The following is a 19,694-nucleotide window of genomic DNA, read 5'->3' on the forward strand; positions in this document are numbered from 1 at the left end:
GGAGTAGTTAGAGAAGATGGCGGATCAGTGGGGAAAATCAAAATTTCCTCGGTTACTAGAGGAAAGGAAGTCAGTTTCCCAGTTTTCTCAGGCAAAAGGGTGATTTTGGAGCTCTCAACGATTTTGCTCTATCAGAGGTTTGAGCAGCCTCAATCTTTTCAGGCAAAGAAGCCAGGTAAGGATGGCACCTCCAGATCTGGAACTCTTCAATCCTTCCAATGAAGTTTTGGGGGTCCATCCTCTGTTCCTGGAGGATAGGCAGGCACCTGTCTGTTTTATCGGAGGTGGACCTGCATCACGTCTGACCAGTGGGTACCTGGTAAAGTACCTGAATGTAATCCACTTTGAAGTGCTGAAAAGCAGAATATAAATAAATATCTTATGTTATGATCTTGAATTATATTATGTTATGAATAGCTGCATAACTCAGAAATTGCTTCCTTGCATAATCAAGAAATGTACAATAGTTTGCTTTTTAAATGTGTTTAGAAGAGCTTTCAGAAGTTGACTTACTGAGCCAATACTCCTTTTCAAGAGCTAAGAAGGAAAAGCAAGAGAACAGTAAAGATGATGGAATATCAGAAATGTCGTCTGCAATCTCTGCATTGGATTCTTCAGAGGACTCATTTAGCAAAGAAAGTTTCAACTCCCAGCCAATAATCAGAAATAAATTTGCTATCTTCCTTCAAAGGAAAAATGAAGAAAATAGTTCTATTATTGTCCCAGGTACCAGAAGTAGGTATGTACTTAAACTGTTAATTTAATCCTCTCTTAACAGCAACAATTGTTTGCAAAACATTTTTTTTCTACTTACCCCAGTTTCTGTAGAACAACAGTTACTATTTTTATCACCAGATTCTCTTCTTGTCCCTAACTCACGCTTCCATGATCACTCTGGTTGCATATTGATGTGGGTGGTTCTGCAGTTGGTTTTATACAGGAAAACAATCTAATATCAGTTCATTTGCACATTGTTCTTTTATGATAGCATGGTAATTTACCATTTTTAATGTTATGCTTTACCAAGCCTCTTTTGAAGAACACTATTATAATTCTTTACTTTGGAATTGATTCTTGATACACACAACTGATTGCAAGCAGCATAGCAATTTGCTTTTCAGTTCTATCAGTCAAATTTTAGTTTGTTTATAATTAGATAATACATAAACTTGATATTTGAGTAGTGGGATGTTTTGGCATGAGCAGAAAGGTGTAATGCAGTGCTATTAAGCATATGTTAATCATAAGGTTGTATGTATGTAGTATATCGGGGGTGGCCAACTCCTGTCCTCAAGATCCACAAACAGACCTGGTTTTCAGGATATACACAATGAATATGCATGAGATTTGTATACACTACCATTACTGTATGCAAATGTATCTCATGCATATTCATTGTGCATATCCTGAAAACCTGGTCTGTTTGTGGCTCTCTGACTGGAGTTGGTCACCCCTATAGTACAAGCACGTCCTTGCCATCTCCCCCTATAGCCGGAGACCGATCTTGTACTTGGCCAGGATGGGCTAAGCTCAGGTAAAGGGTAACTTAACTCTCCTCTCTTTTTCTTTTTTTTTTTTTAAGTAGGGATTCCCCCCCCAGGTTTCCATGCTCAGCTTGCCAATCTGATGGTCATTCCTGCCTACAGGGGAGCTTAGGAGACATGGGTAGCTTGGTGGGTTGAGCAACCCTTTTTGGGCTAGGCCCCGCTCTCAGGCTGCGTTGAAGGCTACGATGCCATTTTTGCATGATTGTTTCACACACACCTGCCGCCTTCAGTTCCGTCGGTTTGTGCTTGTGCATCCGGCTGTAGATCCCGTTGTGTCCAAGTTGTGCGCCTAGTTGGATGTCCACTTCGGCACCTAGTTAGGTGCATAGGAGCGCCTACCAAGGCACTTAGTTATGCGCTCACTCGCACCCACACTTATTTGCGTGCACTATCTGAGCTTCCTGGTAGGAGCTCAGTTTGTATGCATACCAAGGCCCAGTGTTATGCTCCTAAATTTTGAGTGCGCTATCATAAGACGCCTGTTAGGGTGTATTGACAGACTAATGGCACCCATAGCAAAGAAGCCTAAGTGCCTTGCCCTATGTGTTGCTTCTCATATTTGGGCATTCCAGCCTGGCATTCCCTCTAACTTGTATCAGCACTGTTTGAAGGCTCAGGGAGATTTGCCTCCGTCTGCTTTTGCTAAGTCCGGTTCTTCCCAGTCTGGTGCAGGAATGGAAATAGAGCTGACAGCGGTGTTGCCTGATTTTGGGACTCCCCTAAATAGTTCGTCAGTGGGGGAGGGTAATTCAGTGGGTGCAGGTCTGATGCCCCCCTGGTTTTGGCATGGATCCCTCTGCCTTTTCTTGAGTAGAAATTCTTTCAAAGTCTGCAGTCTTTTTTCTTCAAGCGCAGTCCCCAGCCAATCTTGACAGGTCAGGATCACAGGCAGCGGATCCCGCACTCCTGGTGCTGCGGGTAATTGTCATAGTAAGCCTAGATCTGCCATAGATCTCTCTGATAGAAACCCAGATAGCACGGATGATGAGGCCAATCCTTCCTCCCTGGAAGATGGGGAAATTCCTCTGGGATTGGAGCCCTATAGAACTATGTTGTGTTTCTTTCATAGTGATAAGTTACCGGCTCTGATTTCCCTGACATTGATGATGCTGGGAGTTCTGGGGGCAGAATCTGTTTCTGAGCCAAAGAAAGATCCCATTTTGATCTCTTTTTATAAAGCCTCTTGTTTCTTTCATATTATGGAGGCCATTCAGGAATTGATTGATTTTGAATGGGGCACCCCAGAAGTTAATTTTAAAGGGGGGCGAGTCTTGTAAGGACTGTACTCCCTGGATCTAGCTGCGAGAGAGCAATTGCTCTTTCCATAGGTGAATGCACTTGTGTGTGCCTTTACCAAGCGGATGACTATCCCCATGGAAGGGAGAGCAGCTTTGAAGGATGCTCAGGATAGGAGAATTGAGGCTTTCCTTAAGCAGGCTTTTGAAGCAATGACAATTTGCAGATAGCTTCCTGTTGTTCCCTGGTGGCTTGCTCTTGTTTACTTCTCTCTTAGGAGGTCGATAAATCTGGTGTGAATTCCAGGGCAGTGACGGAACCAGCAACTGCCTTTTTGGCAGATGCGGGCTACAATTTTGATCTGCACTTCGACCAGAGGGGGGTGGCTTTGATAATAGCGACTAGGCTTCAGCTATGGCTGAGAAATTGGTCAGATTGATGGCGGCAATCCTAGAGGTGGTACAGTGGGTGAGGGCGCATATTCGTCCTCTTCAGTGTAATCTGCTGTCTCGTAGGAACCCACAGTCTCGGGACTATTCAATTCGGCTTCACCTGGCAATGGAGATCTGCATACACCTGCAGTGATGGTTGCAAGTGGATCATCTAAGGAAGTGGGTGGTCCCTTAGATCACCAAACTGGCTAGTACTCATGACAGATGCAAGCCTCCAGGGTTGGGGGAGCTCACTGTCAGGAGCCTTCCGTTTCTGGACCTGCTGGCGTCTTCGTGCAATGCGAAGGTTCCTTCTTCAGTTGCAGGAGAGACCAAACATTCTTGTGCATTGATGCACTCATGCAGGAGTGGCTGGAGTGCAAGCTACTGTATGCCTTTTCCACGTGGCCCAGGTTGGACAGAATGATTCAGGGAATAGAGAGTCGCATGAGGATGGTGCTTCTGGTGGCACCTGCTTGACTCAGAAGACCATGGTATGCAAACTTGCGAAGGCTCCTGGAGGACTCTTTTCCAGTTTCTGGCTCACAGGAATCTGCTTTGGTAGGGGCCAGTTCTTCATGAAGATCTGACTCTATTTTATCTTACAGTATCGCTCTTGAGAGGGCTCAGTTGCTGAAGCATGGGTATATTGCCACCTTGCCCCGAGCAAGAAAGTTCTCTACTTCCTTAGCCTATGTGTGGGTTTGGCGAGTGTTTGAGGCTTAATGTGAAGATCAAGGGGTTCCGCCTTATTTGGTTAAGATCCCACTCATTTTGGAATTTTTGCAGGATGATTGAGTAAAGGGTTGGCCCTTAATTCATTGGAGGTACAGGTGGTGGTTCTTGCCTGTTTTCAAGGTCAAATGAATGGTGGACCTTGTCGGCTCAGCCAGATGTGACCCGTTTATTAAAAGGAGTGAAGCACCTTCGTCCCCCGTCCCCCCCCCCTTGCGGTTGCCGGTGCTTTTGTGGAGTCTTAATCTAGTTTTGGATTTTTTGGCGGGTGCTGTTTTTCAATTGAAGCGTAACCTTTCCTTGAGATTACTAACCTTGAAAATAGTGGGGGGTTTTGTGGCAATTTGTTTGGTGCGTAGGGTAGACCTTGTTAGAGCTCTTTCTACGTGTGATTCCAGGGGCGATACAGCTGAGTACTGTTCCTTCATTTTGCCAAAAGTGGTCTTGGATTTTCACTTGAATCAGTCAATTTCCCTGCGGTCCCTGGTCAGGGAAAGAGATACAGAGAACTATCACCTGTTACAGCCCTTGGATGATGGGCATATCTTGAGGTATTTTGGAGGTTTCTAAACCTCTCAGGATGACGGGATGGCCTGTTTGTCCTCCATGGTGGAAGTAGACAGGGCAAGCTGGCGTCGTGGGCTACAATAACCTGCTAGACTAAGGAGTTAGTCATGGCTGCATATGTGGAAACTGAGCAGCCGTTATCTATTCAGGTTAAAGCTCATTCCACTAGGGGCTCAGGCAGTGTCATAGAGGGAGACAATCTAACCTCTGGTTGACAATTGCCGAGCTGTGACGTGGTCCTTCTTACACACCTTTTCCAGGCATTACCGCCTAGATTTGCAGGCCTGGGAGGACACAACCTTTGTGCGTGCGGTGTTGATTGGACCGCGTACAGCCTCCTGCTTCTGGATTTACCTGTCTGAACACTAAGAAATTACTACTTACCTGATAATTTCCTTTTCTTTATTAAAGGCAGGTGAATCTACCTTCCCACCCTTAGATGTTGAATGGTTGTTCCATGGTCCTCCTGCATGGCTATGCGATAGAGGGAGTACTGATGTGTCAATCCAGTCCCTAGACTTGTGTTATTACACTCTTTGTTTGAGCTCAGTTATTTCCTGTTAGCTGAGTACTGGAATGATATTCTGTTAATAATCAAGTTGTTAGTTTGTCCACAATTGGCTTTGCAGAGAATACTGGTAATCCGATGTCACTGCAGGGGTATATATACGGTGATGTCAGCTTTGCTCAGTCTCCATTTGCTGGTAGAGGTGCATGATACACTGGTTTTGGATTCACCTGTCTGTACTAAAATAAAAAAGGAAATCAGTTAAGTAGTAATTTCTCCTTAGTGGGGGAGTTGAAGGGGAGAAGAAAACAGGACCTTTGCAGTAGGTGAGGGGGCAGCAGCAGCTAAGGGAGGTTGAGGCTCTGGAAGAGCAATTTACTCAAGGCACCCTGGTACGCCGAGACATCCAAGTTCAGTGGTCTGGTGCCCTCAAGGCTCCTTGATGTTGTCCCGATGGGGCACTGAGTGACATTATGCTGACCCATCACTTGCCTATGGCTATATTGCACCATGGATGCCAATGATCTCGGGGGTCCTGAGCTTCTGGGATCAGGGGGCATTGGAGGTCCTACCTGGATTTGTGCACCATCGCTGTTAATGAGCACTAGAGAGGCTATCGTCGGCCATAGTGCTGGTGAGTGACGCCATTGAGCTAGCAGCATCAATGTCCTTGGATGGATAGGTGAGCTTGGAGAACAGTTGATGGCACTGGCAATCATTGGTCCCTTTGGGCATCGATGAGACGTATCGGGGCTGCAGAGCCTCTGCCTGCAGGCACCCCAGGCATCCTTCGTCCGCTAGTCCATCGATGCCGTCAGGCACCAGAGTCTCTCAGTGCCGCCGGGCTGTTGAGGTCTGCGGCTGCCTGTGGCACCAGGGATGGTGCTATATGCCATCGAACTGATCAAGATTCGGTCAACCGCTATCGAAGCACTGGGTGCAGCGTCATTTGGTGCCCTTGGTGTGATCCATTGTTGGTGAGTGTGAAAATGCTATGAGCCCTACGGGCACTGTCAACAGTGTGAGCACCAGTGGACACAGTCAAATGCTGCAGGACAAAACCGCAGAACAACATGGGCACAGTCTGTCGCCATGGATTTCACTACTGTCATTTCATGAAGGAAACCGCAGTGAACCATTCCCGATGCAGTTTCAAGGGCTGTGTCCTGCCTCTTGGAGCATTATCAGGTACTTGAGGGGGCGATGCCATAGAACGCTACCCATCACCATGCCATACCCAGAGCCCCAATGGTACTGGGGATGCTGTCGTTACACTGTTCCTATGCACTCCACTGGGAGTTGCTGTAATAGTGGAGCACAGCATGAACGGTTGAATACAGTAAGGCATCTAATCAAAGTGCCTCGTGTGATGGCGGGCGGCATTCTCCCTGTCTGTGCAGTTCTCAGTCATGCCAGGCTTCTGCCATTGTTGCATTAGCGTCTCAGCCTCATCAGTTCTGCACCACAAAATGCCGGGGAGCACTGGCAAGGAAGGCATCGTCATACATTCTAAGATTTGCCTTTGGCAGCACGCAGCCACAGATTCTAGCACATGGTGCTCGGTCCTTGCTGTTCCTTGGGATTCTACCCACAAGCACGGCAAGTGGGGGTCATAGGTGTGCCACCATCCATATAATGGGATACCATTGTATGGGTACTGATCATCGTACTTTTAAGGTGGAGGGCTCTATACTCCATTTGCCTTCTACTGTGTGTGTGTGTGTGTGTGTGTGTGTTTCTGTCATGGTGAGCATAACAGGTTGTGCACCTCGGCCACTGGACTGACCCAGGACAACATTCCTGGTCAAACCCTAAGGGGAGTAGACACCAGGAGGGTAGTGTCTGGAGTCATCTCCTTTCTCAGAAAAAGAATGTCTTTCGATCCCTTCCGTGTCACCAATTCCATTTGTGAGGAAGCCCTTGGGATTCCATCCCTGGCAGGTTTACCACTGACCCCGAGCCTTGATTCTTTGTATTGGTGCATCTCTTTGTAGGCCGGGGGACAGCAGCGGCAGTCATCTGACCGTTTTTGCGAGGACCCGTTCGTTGATTACAGTAGTGGCCTTCCCCATCTGAGGGTGGCTGCCAGTAGCAGATTGATTGCTTCTGAACCTTAGTGATTGTGTGTCAACGCTCAACTGGAGAGTCGACAGTTTTTTCAGGATTGGGAAGCCCCGATTCCCGTTGCTTTCCTGTCCTTGCAGGAAGGGGGGTTTCAACTGGGTTCCAGGGCAACTCTTATAGGTTCCCCTCTAGATGCCTGGTTGTCCATCCCTGCAAGGGTTGTCCCTCGTACTCCGTTTCCTGGAGAAGACATGTCACTGCTTCTGACTGCGATCGCTCTCTGTTCCTCGTGTTATCTGAAAGCCGGTCGAGCGGTAGTGCTTTCCTTAGGTTGCCTAAGGCAGCCCAGTTCTGTTTTGTAATGGAGCCTTTCCAGATTAGCTCCCTGGTGAAGATTAGGGGTTTCTCCTGTCCAGGAGTCACCTTTGATACCTGATTAGCTCAATGGGTATTTTTATCATAGGGACCACTATTACCAGTCATTCTTTTCTGTGGGACCCTACCTCAGTGACGAGGGTTCTAATCCATCTAATTGGCGAATATGGCTGAGGGAGTTGGGGGACGAAGGACTCTACCACAGAGGCATGTTCTTTGGTTGCAGTGGCTTGCAAGCTATATTTCCCCATTTTAGGGATAACCCTGACTGTGGAAAAAGGGAGTCCTGGTTCATAGAAACATAGAAATGACGGCAGAAGAAGACCAAATGGCCCATCTAGTCTGCCCAGCAAGCTTCACACATTTTTTCTCTCATACTTATCTGTTTCTCTTAGCTCTTGGTTCTATTTCCCTTCCACCCCCACCTTTAATGTAGAGAGCAGTGATGGAGCTGTATCCAAGTGAAATATCTAGCTTGATTAGTTAGGGGTAGAAGCCGCCGCAATAAGCAAGCTGCACCCATGCTTATTTGTTTTACCCAGACTATGTTATACAGCCCTTATTGGTTGTTTTTCCTTCTCCCCTGCCGTTGAAGCAGGGAGCTATGCTGGATATGCGTGAAGTATAAGTCTTCTCCCATGCCGTTGAAGCAGAGAGCCATGCTGGATGTGCATCGAAAGTGAAGTATCAGGCACATTTGGTTTGGGTAGTAACCGCCGTAACAAGCCAGCTACTCCCCGCTTTGTGAGTGCGAACCCTCTTTTCTTCTCCCCTGCCGTTGAAGCAGAGAGCTCTGCTGGATGTGTGAAGTATCAGTTTTTCTTCTCCCCTGCCGTTGAATCAGAGAACTATGCTGTATATGCATTGAAAGTGAAGTATCAGGCTTAATTGATTTGGGGTAGTAACCGCCGTAACAAGCCAGCTACTCCCCTCTTTGTGAGTGTGAATCCTTTTTTCCACATTTCCTCTTGCTGTTGAAGCTTAGAGCGATGTTGGAGTCACAGTAAGCCTGTGTATGTTTATTTAATAAGGGTATTGACTCCAGGCAGTAGCCATCATTCTGGCGAGTCACCCACTCTTCATTGGCAGCCTCTTGACTTTATGGATCCACAGTGTTTATCCCACGCCCCTTTGAAGTCCTTCACAGTTCTGGTCTTCACCACATCCTCCGGAAGGGCATTCCAGGCATCCACCACCCTCTCCGTGAAGAAATACTTCCTGACATTGGTTCTGAATCTTCCTCCCTGGAGCTTCAAATCGTGACCCCTGGTTCTGCTGATTTTTTTCCTTCGGAAAAGGTTTGACGTTGTCTTTTGATCATTAACACCTTTCAAGTATCTGAAAGTCTGTATCATATCACCTCTGCTTCTCCTTTCCTCCAGGGTGTACATATTTAGATTCTTCAATCTCTCCTCGTACGTCATCCGATGAAGATCCTCCACCTTCCTGGTCGCCCTTCTCTGTACCGCCTCCATCTTGTCTTTGTCTTTTTGAAGGTACGGTCTCCAGAACTGAACACAGTACTCCAGGTGAGGCCTCACCAAGGACCTGTACAAGGGAATAATCACTTCCCTTTTCTTACTCGATATTCCTCTCTCTATGCAGCCCAGCATTCTTCTGGCTTTAGCTATCGCCTTGTCGCATTGTTTCGCCGACTTCAGATCATTAGACACCATCACCCCAGGTCCCTCTCCTGCTCCGTGCACATCAGCCTTTCCCCCCCCATCGAATACAGTTCATTCGGATTTCCACTCCCCATATGCATGACTTTGCACTTCTTGGCATTGAATCTCAGCTGCCATATCTTCGACCACTCTTCCAGTTTCCTTAGATCCCGTCTCATTCTCTCCACTCCTTCCGGCGTGTCCACTCTGTTGCAGATCTTAGTGTCATCCGCAAAAAGACAAACCTTACCTTCTATCTCGTCCGCAATGTCGCTCACAAAGATATTGAACAGGACCAGTCCCAACACCGATCCTTGCGGTACACCACTTAAAACCGCTCTCTCTTCAGAGAAGGTTCCATTTACCATCACACATTGTCTTCTGTCCGTCAACCAATTTGCAATCCAGGTCACCACCTCGGCACTCACTCCCAAGCTTCTCGTTTTATTCACCAGTCTCCTGTGCGGAACCGTATCAAAAGCTTTGCTGAAATCCAAGTATATGATATCGAGTGCTTTTCCTCTATCCAATTCCTTGGTTACCCAGTCAAAAAAGTCAATCAGATTTGTCTGACAGGATCTTCCTCTGGTGAATCCATGCTGCCTCTGGTCCATCAATTCTCCCGACTGTAGATAGTTCACTATTCTCTCTTTCAACAGTGACTCCATTACTTTTCCCACCACCGAAGTGAGGCTAACCGGTCTGTAGTTACCAGCCTCCTCTCTGTTCCCACTCTTGTGAAGCGGGACCACCACCGCTCTTCTCCAATCGCTCGGCACCACTCCCATTTCTAGGGATCTATTGAACAGGTCGCACAGCGGTCCCGCCAGCACATCTCTGAGCTCCCTCAGTATCCTTGGATGAATCCCATCAGGCCCCTTGGCTTTGTCCACTTTCAGATTCTTTAGCTCTTCCCATACATTATCTACTGTAAATGGATTTTCCTCTGTTCCGCTTCCCTCCAGTTTCTTGTTGTGTAGAGATGGTCCTTCTCCAGGGTCTTCTTTAGTGAACACAGAGCTGAAGTATTCGTTTAATATTTCTGCCATTTCTTCGTCTCCCTCCACACATTAATCATTTCCACCTTTCAATTTCACTATACCACTTTGGACTTTTCTCTTTTCGCTGATGTATCTGAAAAATGTTTTGTCACCATATTTTATCTCCTTGGCAATCCTCTCTTCTGCTTGACTTTTTGCCAACTTGATTAATTTCTTAGTGTCCCTCAGTTGAATCAGATATTCTTCTTTGTGCTCCTCCCTTTGGGATCTTTTGTATTTCTTGTATGCAGTTCTTTTAGCTTTAATTTTGTCAGCCACCTCCTTTGAGAACCAGATAGGTTTCATTTTTCTTTTGCTTTTCTTTACATTTCTAACATATAGAGCAGTTGCCTTGGCGATTGCTACTTTTAGATTGGTCCACTGTTGATCCACATCTCTCTCATTTTCCCATCCATTTAGTTCTTCCTCTAGGTACTTCCCCATTTCCTCAAAGTCTGTGTTTTTGAACTGTAAAACTCTGGTCTTTGTGCTTCTTTTCCATATTCTTTTAGTGATATTAAACCATACCGTTTGATGATCACTGGTGCTGAGGTGGGCACCCACCTTGACATCAGAGACGATATCTCCATTATTGAGGCACTAAGTCGAGAATAGTTCCTTCTCTCCTCGTGGGTTCCAATACCATTTGTTTGAACAAAGATACTTGCATGGCATCCACTATTGCTCTGCTGTTTTTAGATTCTGCAGATGGGATTTTCCGGTCTACATCTGGCATATTAAAGTCACCAACGATCACCACTTCCCCTTTCTTACCTATCTTATGGATGTCTTCAACCAGATCTCTGTCCAGCTCTTCCTTTTGGTTTGGAGGCCTATAAACCATGCAACAATTGTTCCATTTACTGGACTGCGTGCTTCCTTGGGGGAAGTATATGGTAACATGGCTTAGGTATTAATACCTAAGCCAGGTTTGGGCAGTTTGTTCTGAGATCGTCCTTGCCCTGCCTTGGTACTCTTTGACTTTCCAGGCTGGTGAAGAAATCCTATTGGACAGAGGTTTGCACTTGCGGCACCCTGACTTCCTGTCTCTTAGTGGGATGTTTCTGGATTTCTTCCTTGTGGAATTCGCTCTCTTTCAGCTGTTCCAAGCAGGCTGAAGGCTCTATTTCATTGGGAAATTCCCTATTGGAATCGGCAGTGAGTTATTCGCTTGGGGGTTTTTATACAACCTAGCCCCTTGTGCTTACCCCGGCAGTCCAGCGGTTTGTCTCCTTGTGTTTCTTCTCTCCGTCTGACTTCCAGTTGGAATCTGGGGGGAGGGAAGAAAAGCTAAGGTATTCGTGCAATGACTTAGTTATACCTGCAGGGAAAGATACACTACTTTTTCCCTATATTTTCGTCAAACTCTGGCTAGTACTGCCTTTAGCTTTTCTCACATCATTAGACTGCTCAGTGTCTTCCTGCTCACCTGAACTATTCTGTGGACAGGATGGATAGCGCTGTCCTTGCCAGGGTGCAGTGTGGGTGAGCTTCAGGCCTAAAGGATCTCCCTGCTCGGAGGTTTGGGCTAGCGATCCCATTCAGGGATTACCTTTCATCCCCTGAAATTTTTGATACTGTCCTGCTGTTCAGCAGGATGTTAGTCCTCATGAAACCCACCTGCCTCCCCTGGGAGTTGGTTTCTCCAGGTATTAGCTATATTATGGACTGAGGGACTCTGCCTAGGGGTCATGGTGATGTCTACAGTTGCACATGCTCAGTAGAGCATGTTTGAAAGTTCTAGATTCTTTGATATCAAAGTTCCATGCCAGGCTCCATCTAATGATGTCACCCATGTGTGAGGACTAACATCCTGCTGTCCTCAGAGAATACCTTTTACAGGTAAACAACTGTGCTATGTTACAGTTGCATCAAAAGCATCAAGGCTTATTGGTTAAGGGAAGTAATCTTAATGCCTTCTGTTAAAGGTAGTAACTGCTGCTTAGGTCAGGTTACCCCCATGCTTATCAGTTCCCCAAACTGTAAAAGTTGGGGCCCTCGTTGCTTTTTGTCTAAATCCAATTGCTCTTTTCCCCTGCCGTAGCAGCAAAGAGCAATGTTGGAGTTGCATCAAAAGTATCAAGGCTTAATGTTTTAAGGGTAGTAACCGCCGCAATAGAAATTACCCCCATGCATGCTTTCTTCGTTTCCTTTAGGACTTTGCTGTAGAAGCTGTCCTGTGCTTTTTCCCTTATGTCTACGTAACAGTATCCCAGACCATGGAAGTTGGGGCTCTCTGTTTTCGTCTGAATCCAATTTCTCTTGTCCCCCTGCTGTCTAAGTTACCCCCCTGCACACTTAGCTCATTTCCTCCCTCTAATTACAGGTCCTCTGTGTTTATCCCATGTACCTTTGAATTCTTTGACTGTTTTCTTCTTTACCACCAAGCCTGGAAGGGCGTTCCAGGCCTCCACCACCCTCTCTGTGAAGAAATATTTCCTGGCATTGGTTCTGAGTCGTCTTCCCCGCCCCCCAGAGTTTCATTTTGCGATCCCCGAGTTCTATTGTTTTTTCTTTCCAATGGAAAAGGTTTGAAGTCCATGCATCATTGAAACCTTTTAGATATTGGAGGGTCCATTTCATATCTTCCCTGCACCTCCTCTCTTCAGATCCTTCAGCCTCTCCTCATAGGTCTTCTGATACAGACCTCACACCATTTTCGTCACCCTTCTTTGGACCGCCTCCATCCTGTCTCTATCCTTTTTGAGATATGGGCTCCATGTCTCAAAAACTGTACAAGGGCATTATCACCTCCTTTTTCTTACTGGTTATTTATTTTTCTATGCAGCCCACCATTCCTCTGGCTTTAGCTTTTGCCTTGCTTCACCATCTTCAGATCCCCAGACACTATCACCGCAAGATCTCTCTGTCTTGGTCCGTGCACATCTGTCTTTCATCCCTCATCACCTACAGCTCTTTTGGATTACCGCATCCCAGATGCATGATTCTGCACTTCTTGGCATTGAATCCCAGCTGCCAAATCTTTGACTACTCTTCAAGCTTTCTTAAATCACTTTGCTCTCTATTCATTCAGGTGTGTCCACTCTGTTGCAGATCTTAGTATCATCTGCAAATAGACAAACTTTACTTTCTGTCCTTTCCACAATGTCGCGCACAAAGATATTGAACAGAACTGGTCCCAACGCCGATCCCTGTGGTACTCTGCTTAACACGGCTCTTTCTTCAGAATAGACTTCATTTACCATAACACGCTGTCTCCTATCCGTCAACCAGTTTGTAATCCTCGCCACTGCCTTGGTGCTCACTCCCAAGCTTCTCATTTTATTCACAAGCCTCCTATAAGGGACTGTATCAAAAGCTTTGCTGAAATCCAAGTAGATAACATCGAGTGCACTTCAATATAATTCTCTAATCACCCAATCAAAAAAATCAATCAGATTTGTCTGACAGGACCTTCCCCTGGTGAATCCATGCTGCCTCGGGACCAGCAACCCACCAGATTGTAGATAGTTCATTATCCTTTCCTTCAGCAGCATCTCCGTTAATTTTGCCATCACTGAAGTGATGCTAACCGGCCTGTATTTTCCAGTCTCATCTCTGCTACCATTCTTGTGAAGCGGGACCACTATTGCTCTTCTCCAGTCTCATGGCACCACTTCTGTTTCCAGGGATTTATTGAAAGGGTCTTTTAGTGGACCTGCCAGCACATCTCTGAGCTCCTTAAGTATCCTGGGATGTATCTCATCCAGCCCCATGGCCTTGTCCACCTTGTTTGTCTAACTCTTCCCATATATTCTGTTCCTTAAATAGTTTTATCTACTCCATCCCTATCTATGATCTTGTCGACCAGCATCTGTCCTTCTCCAGGGTCTTTTTTAGTGAACACCAAACTGAAGTATTTGTTTAATATTTCTATCATTTCTTCATCTCTCTCCACACATTGTTCCTGGTCACCTTTCAGTTTTACTATACCACTTTGGACCTTCCTTCTTTCTCTTTATATATCTGAAAAATGTTTTGTCAATTCACTTTACCTCTTTGGCAGTCCTTTCTTCATCAACCTTTTGCTTTCCTGATTTATTTTTTCATCTCCCTCTGTTTCACCAGATATTCTTCCCTGTGTTCCTCTTTTTGGGATCCTTTTTACCTCTTGAATGCTGTTCTTTTTGCCCTTATTTTTCCAGCCACTTGTTTTGAGAACCAGATCGGTTTCTTTTTCCTCTTACTTTTGTTTACTTTTCTAAGATATAGATTTGTTGCCTTTGTTACAGCTCCTTTCAGTTTGGCCCACTGTTGTTCCACCACACCCATTTCTCCCAGTCTTCCACTTCTTCCTCTAAGATCAATCCCATTTTTACAAAGTCTGTATTTGTGAAATGCAAAACTTGAGTCTTTTTGTGTGTCTTCTCTCTATTCTGTTTGCGATATCAAACCATACCGTCTAATGATCACTGGTGCTTAGGTGGGCACCTTCTCGGACATTTGTGACATCCCCATTTCTGAGCCCCAGGTCAAATATCACACCCTCCCTCATGGGTTCCATTACCATTTGTTGGAACAGAGTGCCTTGAAAAAGTATCCACTATCTCTACTTCTCGTAGATTCCATAGTTGGGATACTCCAAAACACATCCAGCAGATTAAAATCTCCAGCTGGCAACACATCTCCCTTCTTTCCCACCTTTTGGATGTCGTCGACCAGATCTTTGTCCAGTTCTGTTTGAGTTGGATGCCTGTAGACCACACAGATATAAATGGAAGCACCATGTTTGTTTGTTTGTTGTTTGTTTGGGGTTTTTTTAGGACAACCCATTATGCTTCTTCCCTACCCAATATCCCTTGCATTTCAGTTGCTTACACATTGTTTCTAACATAAAGAGCTGCTTCTCCACCTTTTCTGTACCATGTCCTTCTTAAACAAGTTATAGCCAGGGATGGCTGTATCCCAATCATGAGACTCTGTGAACCATGTCTCTGTAACAGTAACAATGTTCAGATCCGCTTCCACCATTAGAGCCCACAGGTCTGGGATTTTATTGCCCAGACTGCAAGCATTTGTGCTCATAGCTTTCCAGCTTTTCTCCTTGGACATCTTTTCTGCCCTTTTCAGCTGATTTTTGTTAATGTCTTCACCCACTTTTTGGAGATGTTGGTGGAGACATTCTAATTTCCTTTTGCCAGCCCCATCCTTTAGTTTAAATGCTTTATGGTATATGATTTGAATTTTTTACTTAGGATTCTTTCTTGCCACAGACAGATGTAAGCCGTCTTTGATATAGAGCCTCTTACTGTTCAGTACATAGTCCCAGCCCCCAATATATCCAAACCTTTCTTCCTTACACCAGGCTTTGAACCATGCATTGAAATTATTTATATCGCTTAGCCTTCCTTCCCCTTTCCATGAACAGGAATACTTCTGAAAAGGCAATGGGGCGGATTTTAAGAGCCCTGCTCGCCTAAATCCGCCCGGATTTGGGCGGATTTAGGCGAGCAGGGCCCTGCGCGCCGGTGAGCCTATTTTACATAGGCCTACCGGCGCGCGCAGAGCCCCAGGACTCGCGTAAGTCCTGGGGTTTTCGGAGGGGGCGTGTCGGGGGCGGGACCGAGCGCAGCGGCGTTTTCGGGGCGTGTCAGGAGCGTTCCGGGGGCGGGCTCGGGGGCGTGGCTATGGCCTGGGGCGGTCCGGGGGCGTGGCCGCACCCTCCGGACCCGCCCCCAGGTCGCGTCCCGGCGCGCTAGCGGCCCGCTGGCGCGCAGGGATTTACTTCTCCCTCCGGGAGGCGTAAATCCCCCGACAAAGGTAAGTGAGGGGTTTAGACAGGGCCGGGTGGGTTAGGTAGGGGAAGGGAGGGGAAGGTGAGGGGAGGGCAAAGGAAAGTTCCCTTCGAGGCCGCTCCGATTTCGGAGCGGCCTCAGAGGGAACGGAGGTAGGCTGCGCAGCTCGGCGCTCGCCGGCTATACGGAATCGATAGCCTTGCGCGCGCCGATCCCGGATTTAGCGGATACGCGCGGCTACGCGCGTATCTACTAAAATCCAGCGTACTTTTGTTTGCGCCTGGAGCGCCAACAAAAGTACGCCTATTCGCGGTATTTGAAAATCTACCCCAATAGTCTTCACCATGTGCCTAATCTGCTTTCCCGGATTCTGGAAATCTCTCTGTGTATGGTTTGGATATGGTTTCTAGCAAGGTCATTGGTTCCAAGATAGATGGATGATAAGGTCAATTTCAGAGTCCTTACTTTCTTCATTGATTGCATTGACTATCTGATTAGCATTTCTATCAGCTGAGGATCCTGGAAGGCATTTAATTATAGTGTTCCCAAATTAGTGCCTCTGAGCCTCCCAGCACAATGAGCTTCTTCAAATGGTTTTTGGTTGTTTATGGAATTTCTGTGAATGTTGGTTTTCTTCTTTCCTTTCCAAACCCATATCAGTCTCCATTGCTAGAGTTTCTTCATTTTCCAATACAGAGAAGGCATTTTGTACTAGTCACAAGAGAGTGGGTGTCTCTGCATCACAGGTCTTATCCTACCAGAACCCACTGTAATTCATTTATTTTTGGGTTTCTGGATGCTCTATGCAAGTAGAGGAGGGCATCTGGGCCGCACTGTTGTGAAGAATGGGTGTCTTTGGGTCACAGGTCTTATCCTACCTGAGCCAACTGTAAACCCTTTGTTTTGGGTTTTTGAATCTTCTGTGGTAGGGGGTAAAAATTCCTGAATGCTGTAAAGTGGGTGAGGTTTCCTTGGAGGCTACTTATTCATTATTTTTTTTTTTTTGTTATTGTAGCTAATTCAGCTTTAAGGTGAGCGAACTCCCATTTTCATTGAGAAAAGTTGTGAAGAAATGGGGCAAGCCCAAAGCTTCCAGATAGTTTGCTTCAAGATAAAGGCACCACAGTTGTTACATTGAATGATAGTCATCTTGTTCATTTGATTTGATAGAAAGCTCCTTTTAATCTGGTAAAATATTAGCAAATTATCTTGTTACCAATTATGTACTCTAGCAAGACTATATTAGAAGAGCAACCTCTGGGGTGGGTTGGTAGAGGGGTAGGGTGGAAGGGTGGAAGGGCTTTTAACAGTTGAGATTATCAGTGACCAAAATATTGCTTGACATGCACTTACTATGAGTTTATGTAATCCACTGAAAGTTAGGTTTTTTTCTTGTCTCAAACCCAGAAAAGCAACCTAGATTCCACACTTCTTGGTTTTAGTTAAATCTGCCCCCTCCAAAAACCAAGGCCCACAATTATGCAATTACACATAACTTTTATACTTGACTCTAATATCTTTTAAACAGTAAAAGTTCGTGATCAAATTTGCAAATAATACAAATATTCAAAATTGTATAAAACACAAACAGACTGAGGATCTGCAGAAGAACTTGCATGACTGGGGAATTGGCCATATAAATGATAAAAGAAATTTGATGTGGCAAGTGAAAATGATACACATAGAGAAAAATAATCCTAGCTATAGGTACACAATGCTGGGTTCCATATTGGGAATAACTACCCAGTAAAAGGATCTTGCAATCCTTGCAGATAATATGTTGAAATCTTCATCTCTGTGTATGGAAAAGTCAAGATAGCAAATAGAATGTTAGGAATTGAGAATAAAACTGTGCATATAAGAATGTCTTTAGTGTGCGATCACAGTTTTGAGTATTGTGTGCAGTTCAGTCACTCTATCTCAAAAAAGATAATGGAATTAGAAAAGGTATAGAGAAGAGCAACAAAAATAAGGCAGCTATTCCATCCCCTTTATGAAGAGAAGCATAGTAGGTTAAGCTCTTCAGTTTGGAGAAGAGACATGATAGAGGTTTATAAAATCATGAATGCAGGGAAACAGGTAAATAAGGAATGGTCATTACCCTTTCAAATAGTATTAGGACTAGGGGACAAGCCATGAAACTAGCAGATTCAAAACAAATTTGAGTGCGTTAATTGAAAAAAAAAATTAATGTGGAATTTGTCAGGACATCTAACATCTGTGGGGTCAATACTCAAAACTGGGACTTATATGGCTATGCGGCTCCTGCTGAATGTGGGTGCATTTTCAGCGGCTGCTACTCAGCTGCATAAGTCCCACTTATATGGCTAAATACTGGTGAACGCACTCTGAATATTCAGGCCCACTGAATTAAAAGGGATTTGGAGAAGTTCTGGAGGAAAAATCCATAGCCAGGTGGTTCTTCAGGAAACCCGCCACCTATCCCTGAAAGTGAGCAACACCAAATTGGATATACTGTCTGGGATTTTCCAGGTGCTTTCTAATGACCAGTATTGGCTACTCAGACGGGATACTGGATTCGATATGCTTGTGGTGTAACCCAACATGGCCTATCTGATGTTCTTAGGTAGATAAAGGGTGGCACCATTGAAAACGAGCCCATCTAAAACAGAGCAAATTGTGTAGTTCTTATCTCTGCCTCCCCTCAATATGCTGATGCAATGTGGTTGTCCTAAGTTAACTGTAGGCACACTCCCTTCCAAATATTTGAAAGTGAATATGAATTTGACAGTCTTAAAATGTCATATTCAAACTTTTACAGTAGATAGTCCTGTTTAATACACCTCTGTCACTAAGCTGTTTTTGTTATATTTCATTTTCTTTTTTTCTTTCAGGTTCTTTTGTAATTCTTCAGATACATCTGACTGTAGTGCAACAAATGTATTAAAACGAACACCAGAAAAGCTTGAGTTCAATACCAGTAGTATTTCAATCGATAGTGGTGATACAAAAGACCTCTTGAAATTGGCAGATGATGATGATGATGGTCAAGTTTTTTCATCACCTGAGGAAGAGAACTTGAGGAAAACCATCTCGCCTTCCCCTCTGGGAGCTAATAAAAGTGTTTTCAGTTGGTCTGGAAGTTTTGGAGGCGAGAACTTACGAACTCCTAATCAGTCTTCTGCACTCTTGTCCTTGCAGCAGTTTCACAGAAGGAAAAGTGACTTAACACCAGCCTCCCAGACACAAAGTTTCTGTGAATATAATGGAAGCCATGGAGATAATGAAGATGACAAGTCAGTGAATGAAGCTTCATCTTTATCTGGAATAGAACATTCTTCATTATCTCAGGGGGATACAGGGTTTTCACAGAGCAGCTCTGACAACTCAAAGACTTCAGTGGCATCCAATAAGGACTCCATCTCAGAAGTAAGGATATTATAATTGGGGCCTCTGATCACTGTGGTTCCACTGTTGCAGGAAGGGCCACAAACTTGATCCTTCATGTCGAATTGCTTGTCCAGTGGTATCACTATAGAAGACCAGGGATTTAAGCCTGGTTAGGCAGAGGTGCATTTCAACTCCTATCTCCTCTCCCATGAAACGGTGGCAGGTGAAGGAGGAGAGTAGCGGCATGTAGATCCATATCCTCTTTCTCTCAGATGCCTTGGACTTGACTGTTTTGAACTGTGTAACTGTATATTGTCCTGCGCAGTTGAAAACAGAAGTTGGGTACAGGGCAAGAAAAGGGTAGAAGACCATTCAATGCAGCACTGACCAGTTAGCACAGGCAGGGGAATGAATTACTGGGACGGGGATGGGGTGGGCAGG

The 19,694-nt window shown here is 45.4% G+C and overlaps 1 protein-coding gene across 2 annotated transcripts in view; it reads left to right on the forward strand.

Moving 5' to 3' along the window:
- The window catches only part of EXO1 (exonuclease 1), a 151,189-nt gene that overhangs the window by 77,702 nt on the left and 53,793 nt on the right, over positions 1 to 19,694 (forward strand). For both annotated transcript variants that reach the window (XM_029594016.1, XM_029594017.1), the window contains 2 exons: positions 490 to 739; positions 18,758 to 19,292. In XM_029594016.1, coding sequence (XP_029449876.1) covers positions 490 to 739; positions 18,758 to 19,292 — 785 coding nt within the window. The remainder of the gene's footprint in view (positions 1 to 489; positions 740 to 18,757; positions 19,293 to 19,694) is intronic.

The sequence above is a fragment of the Rhinatrema bivittatum genome, chromosome 3 (genome assembly GCF_901001135.1).
Source record: "Rhinatrema bivittatum chromosome 3, aRhiBiv1.1, whole genome shotgun sequence".
Classification (NCBI taxonomy): domain Eukaryota; kingdom Metazoa; phylum Chordata; class Amphibia; order Gymnophiona; family Rhinatrematidae; genus Rhinatrema; species Rhinatrema bivittatum.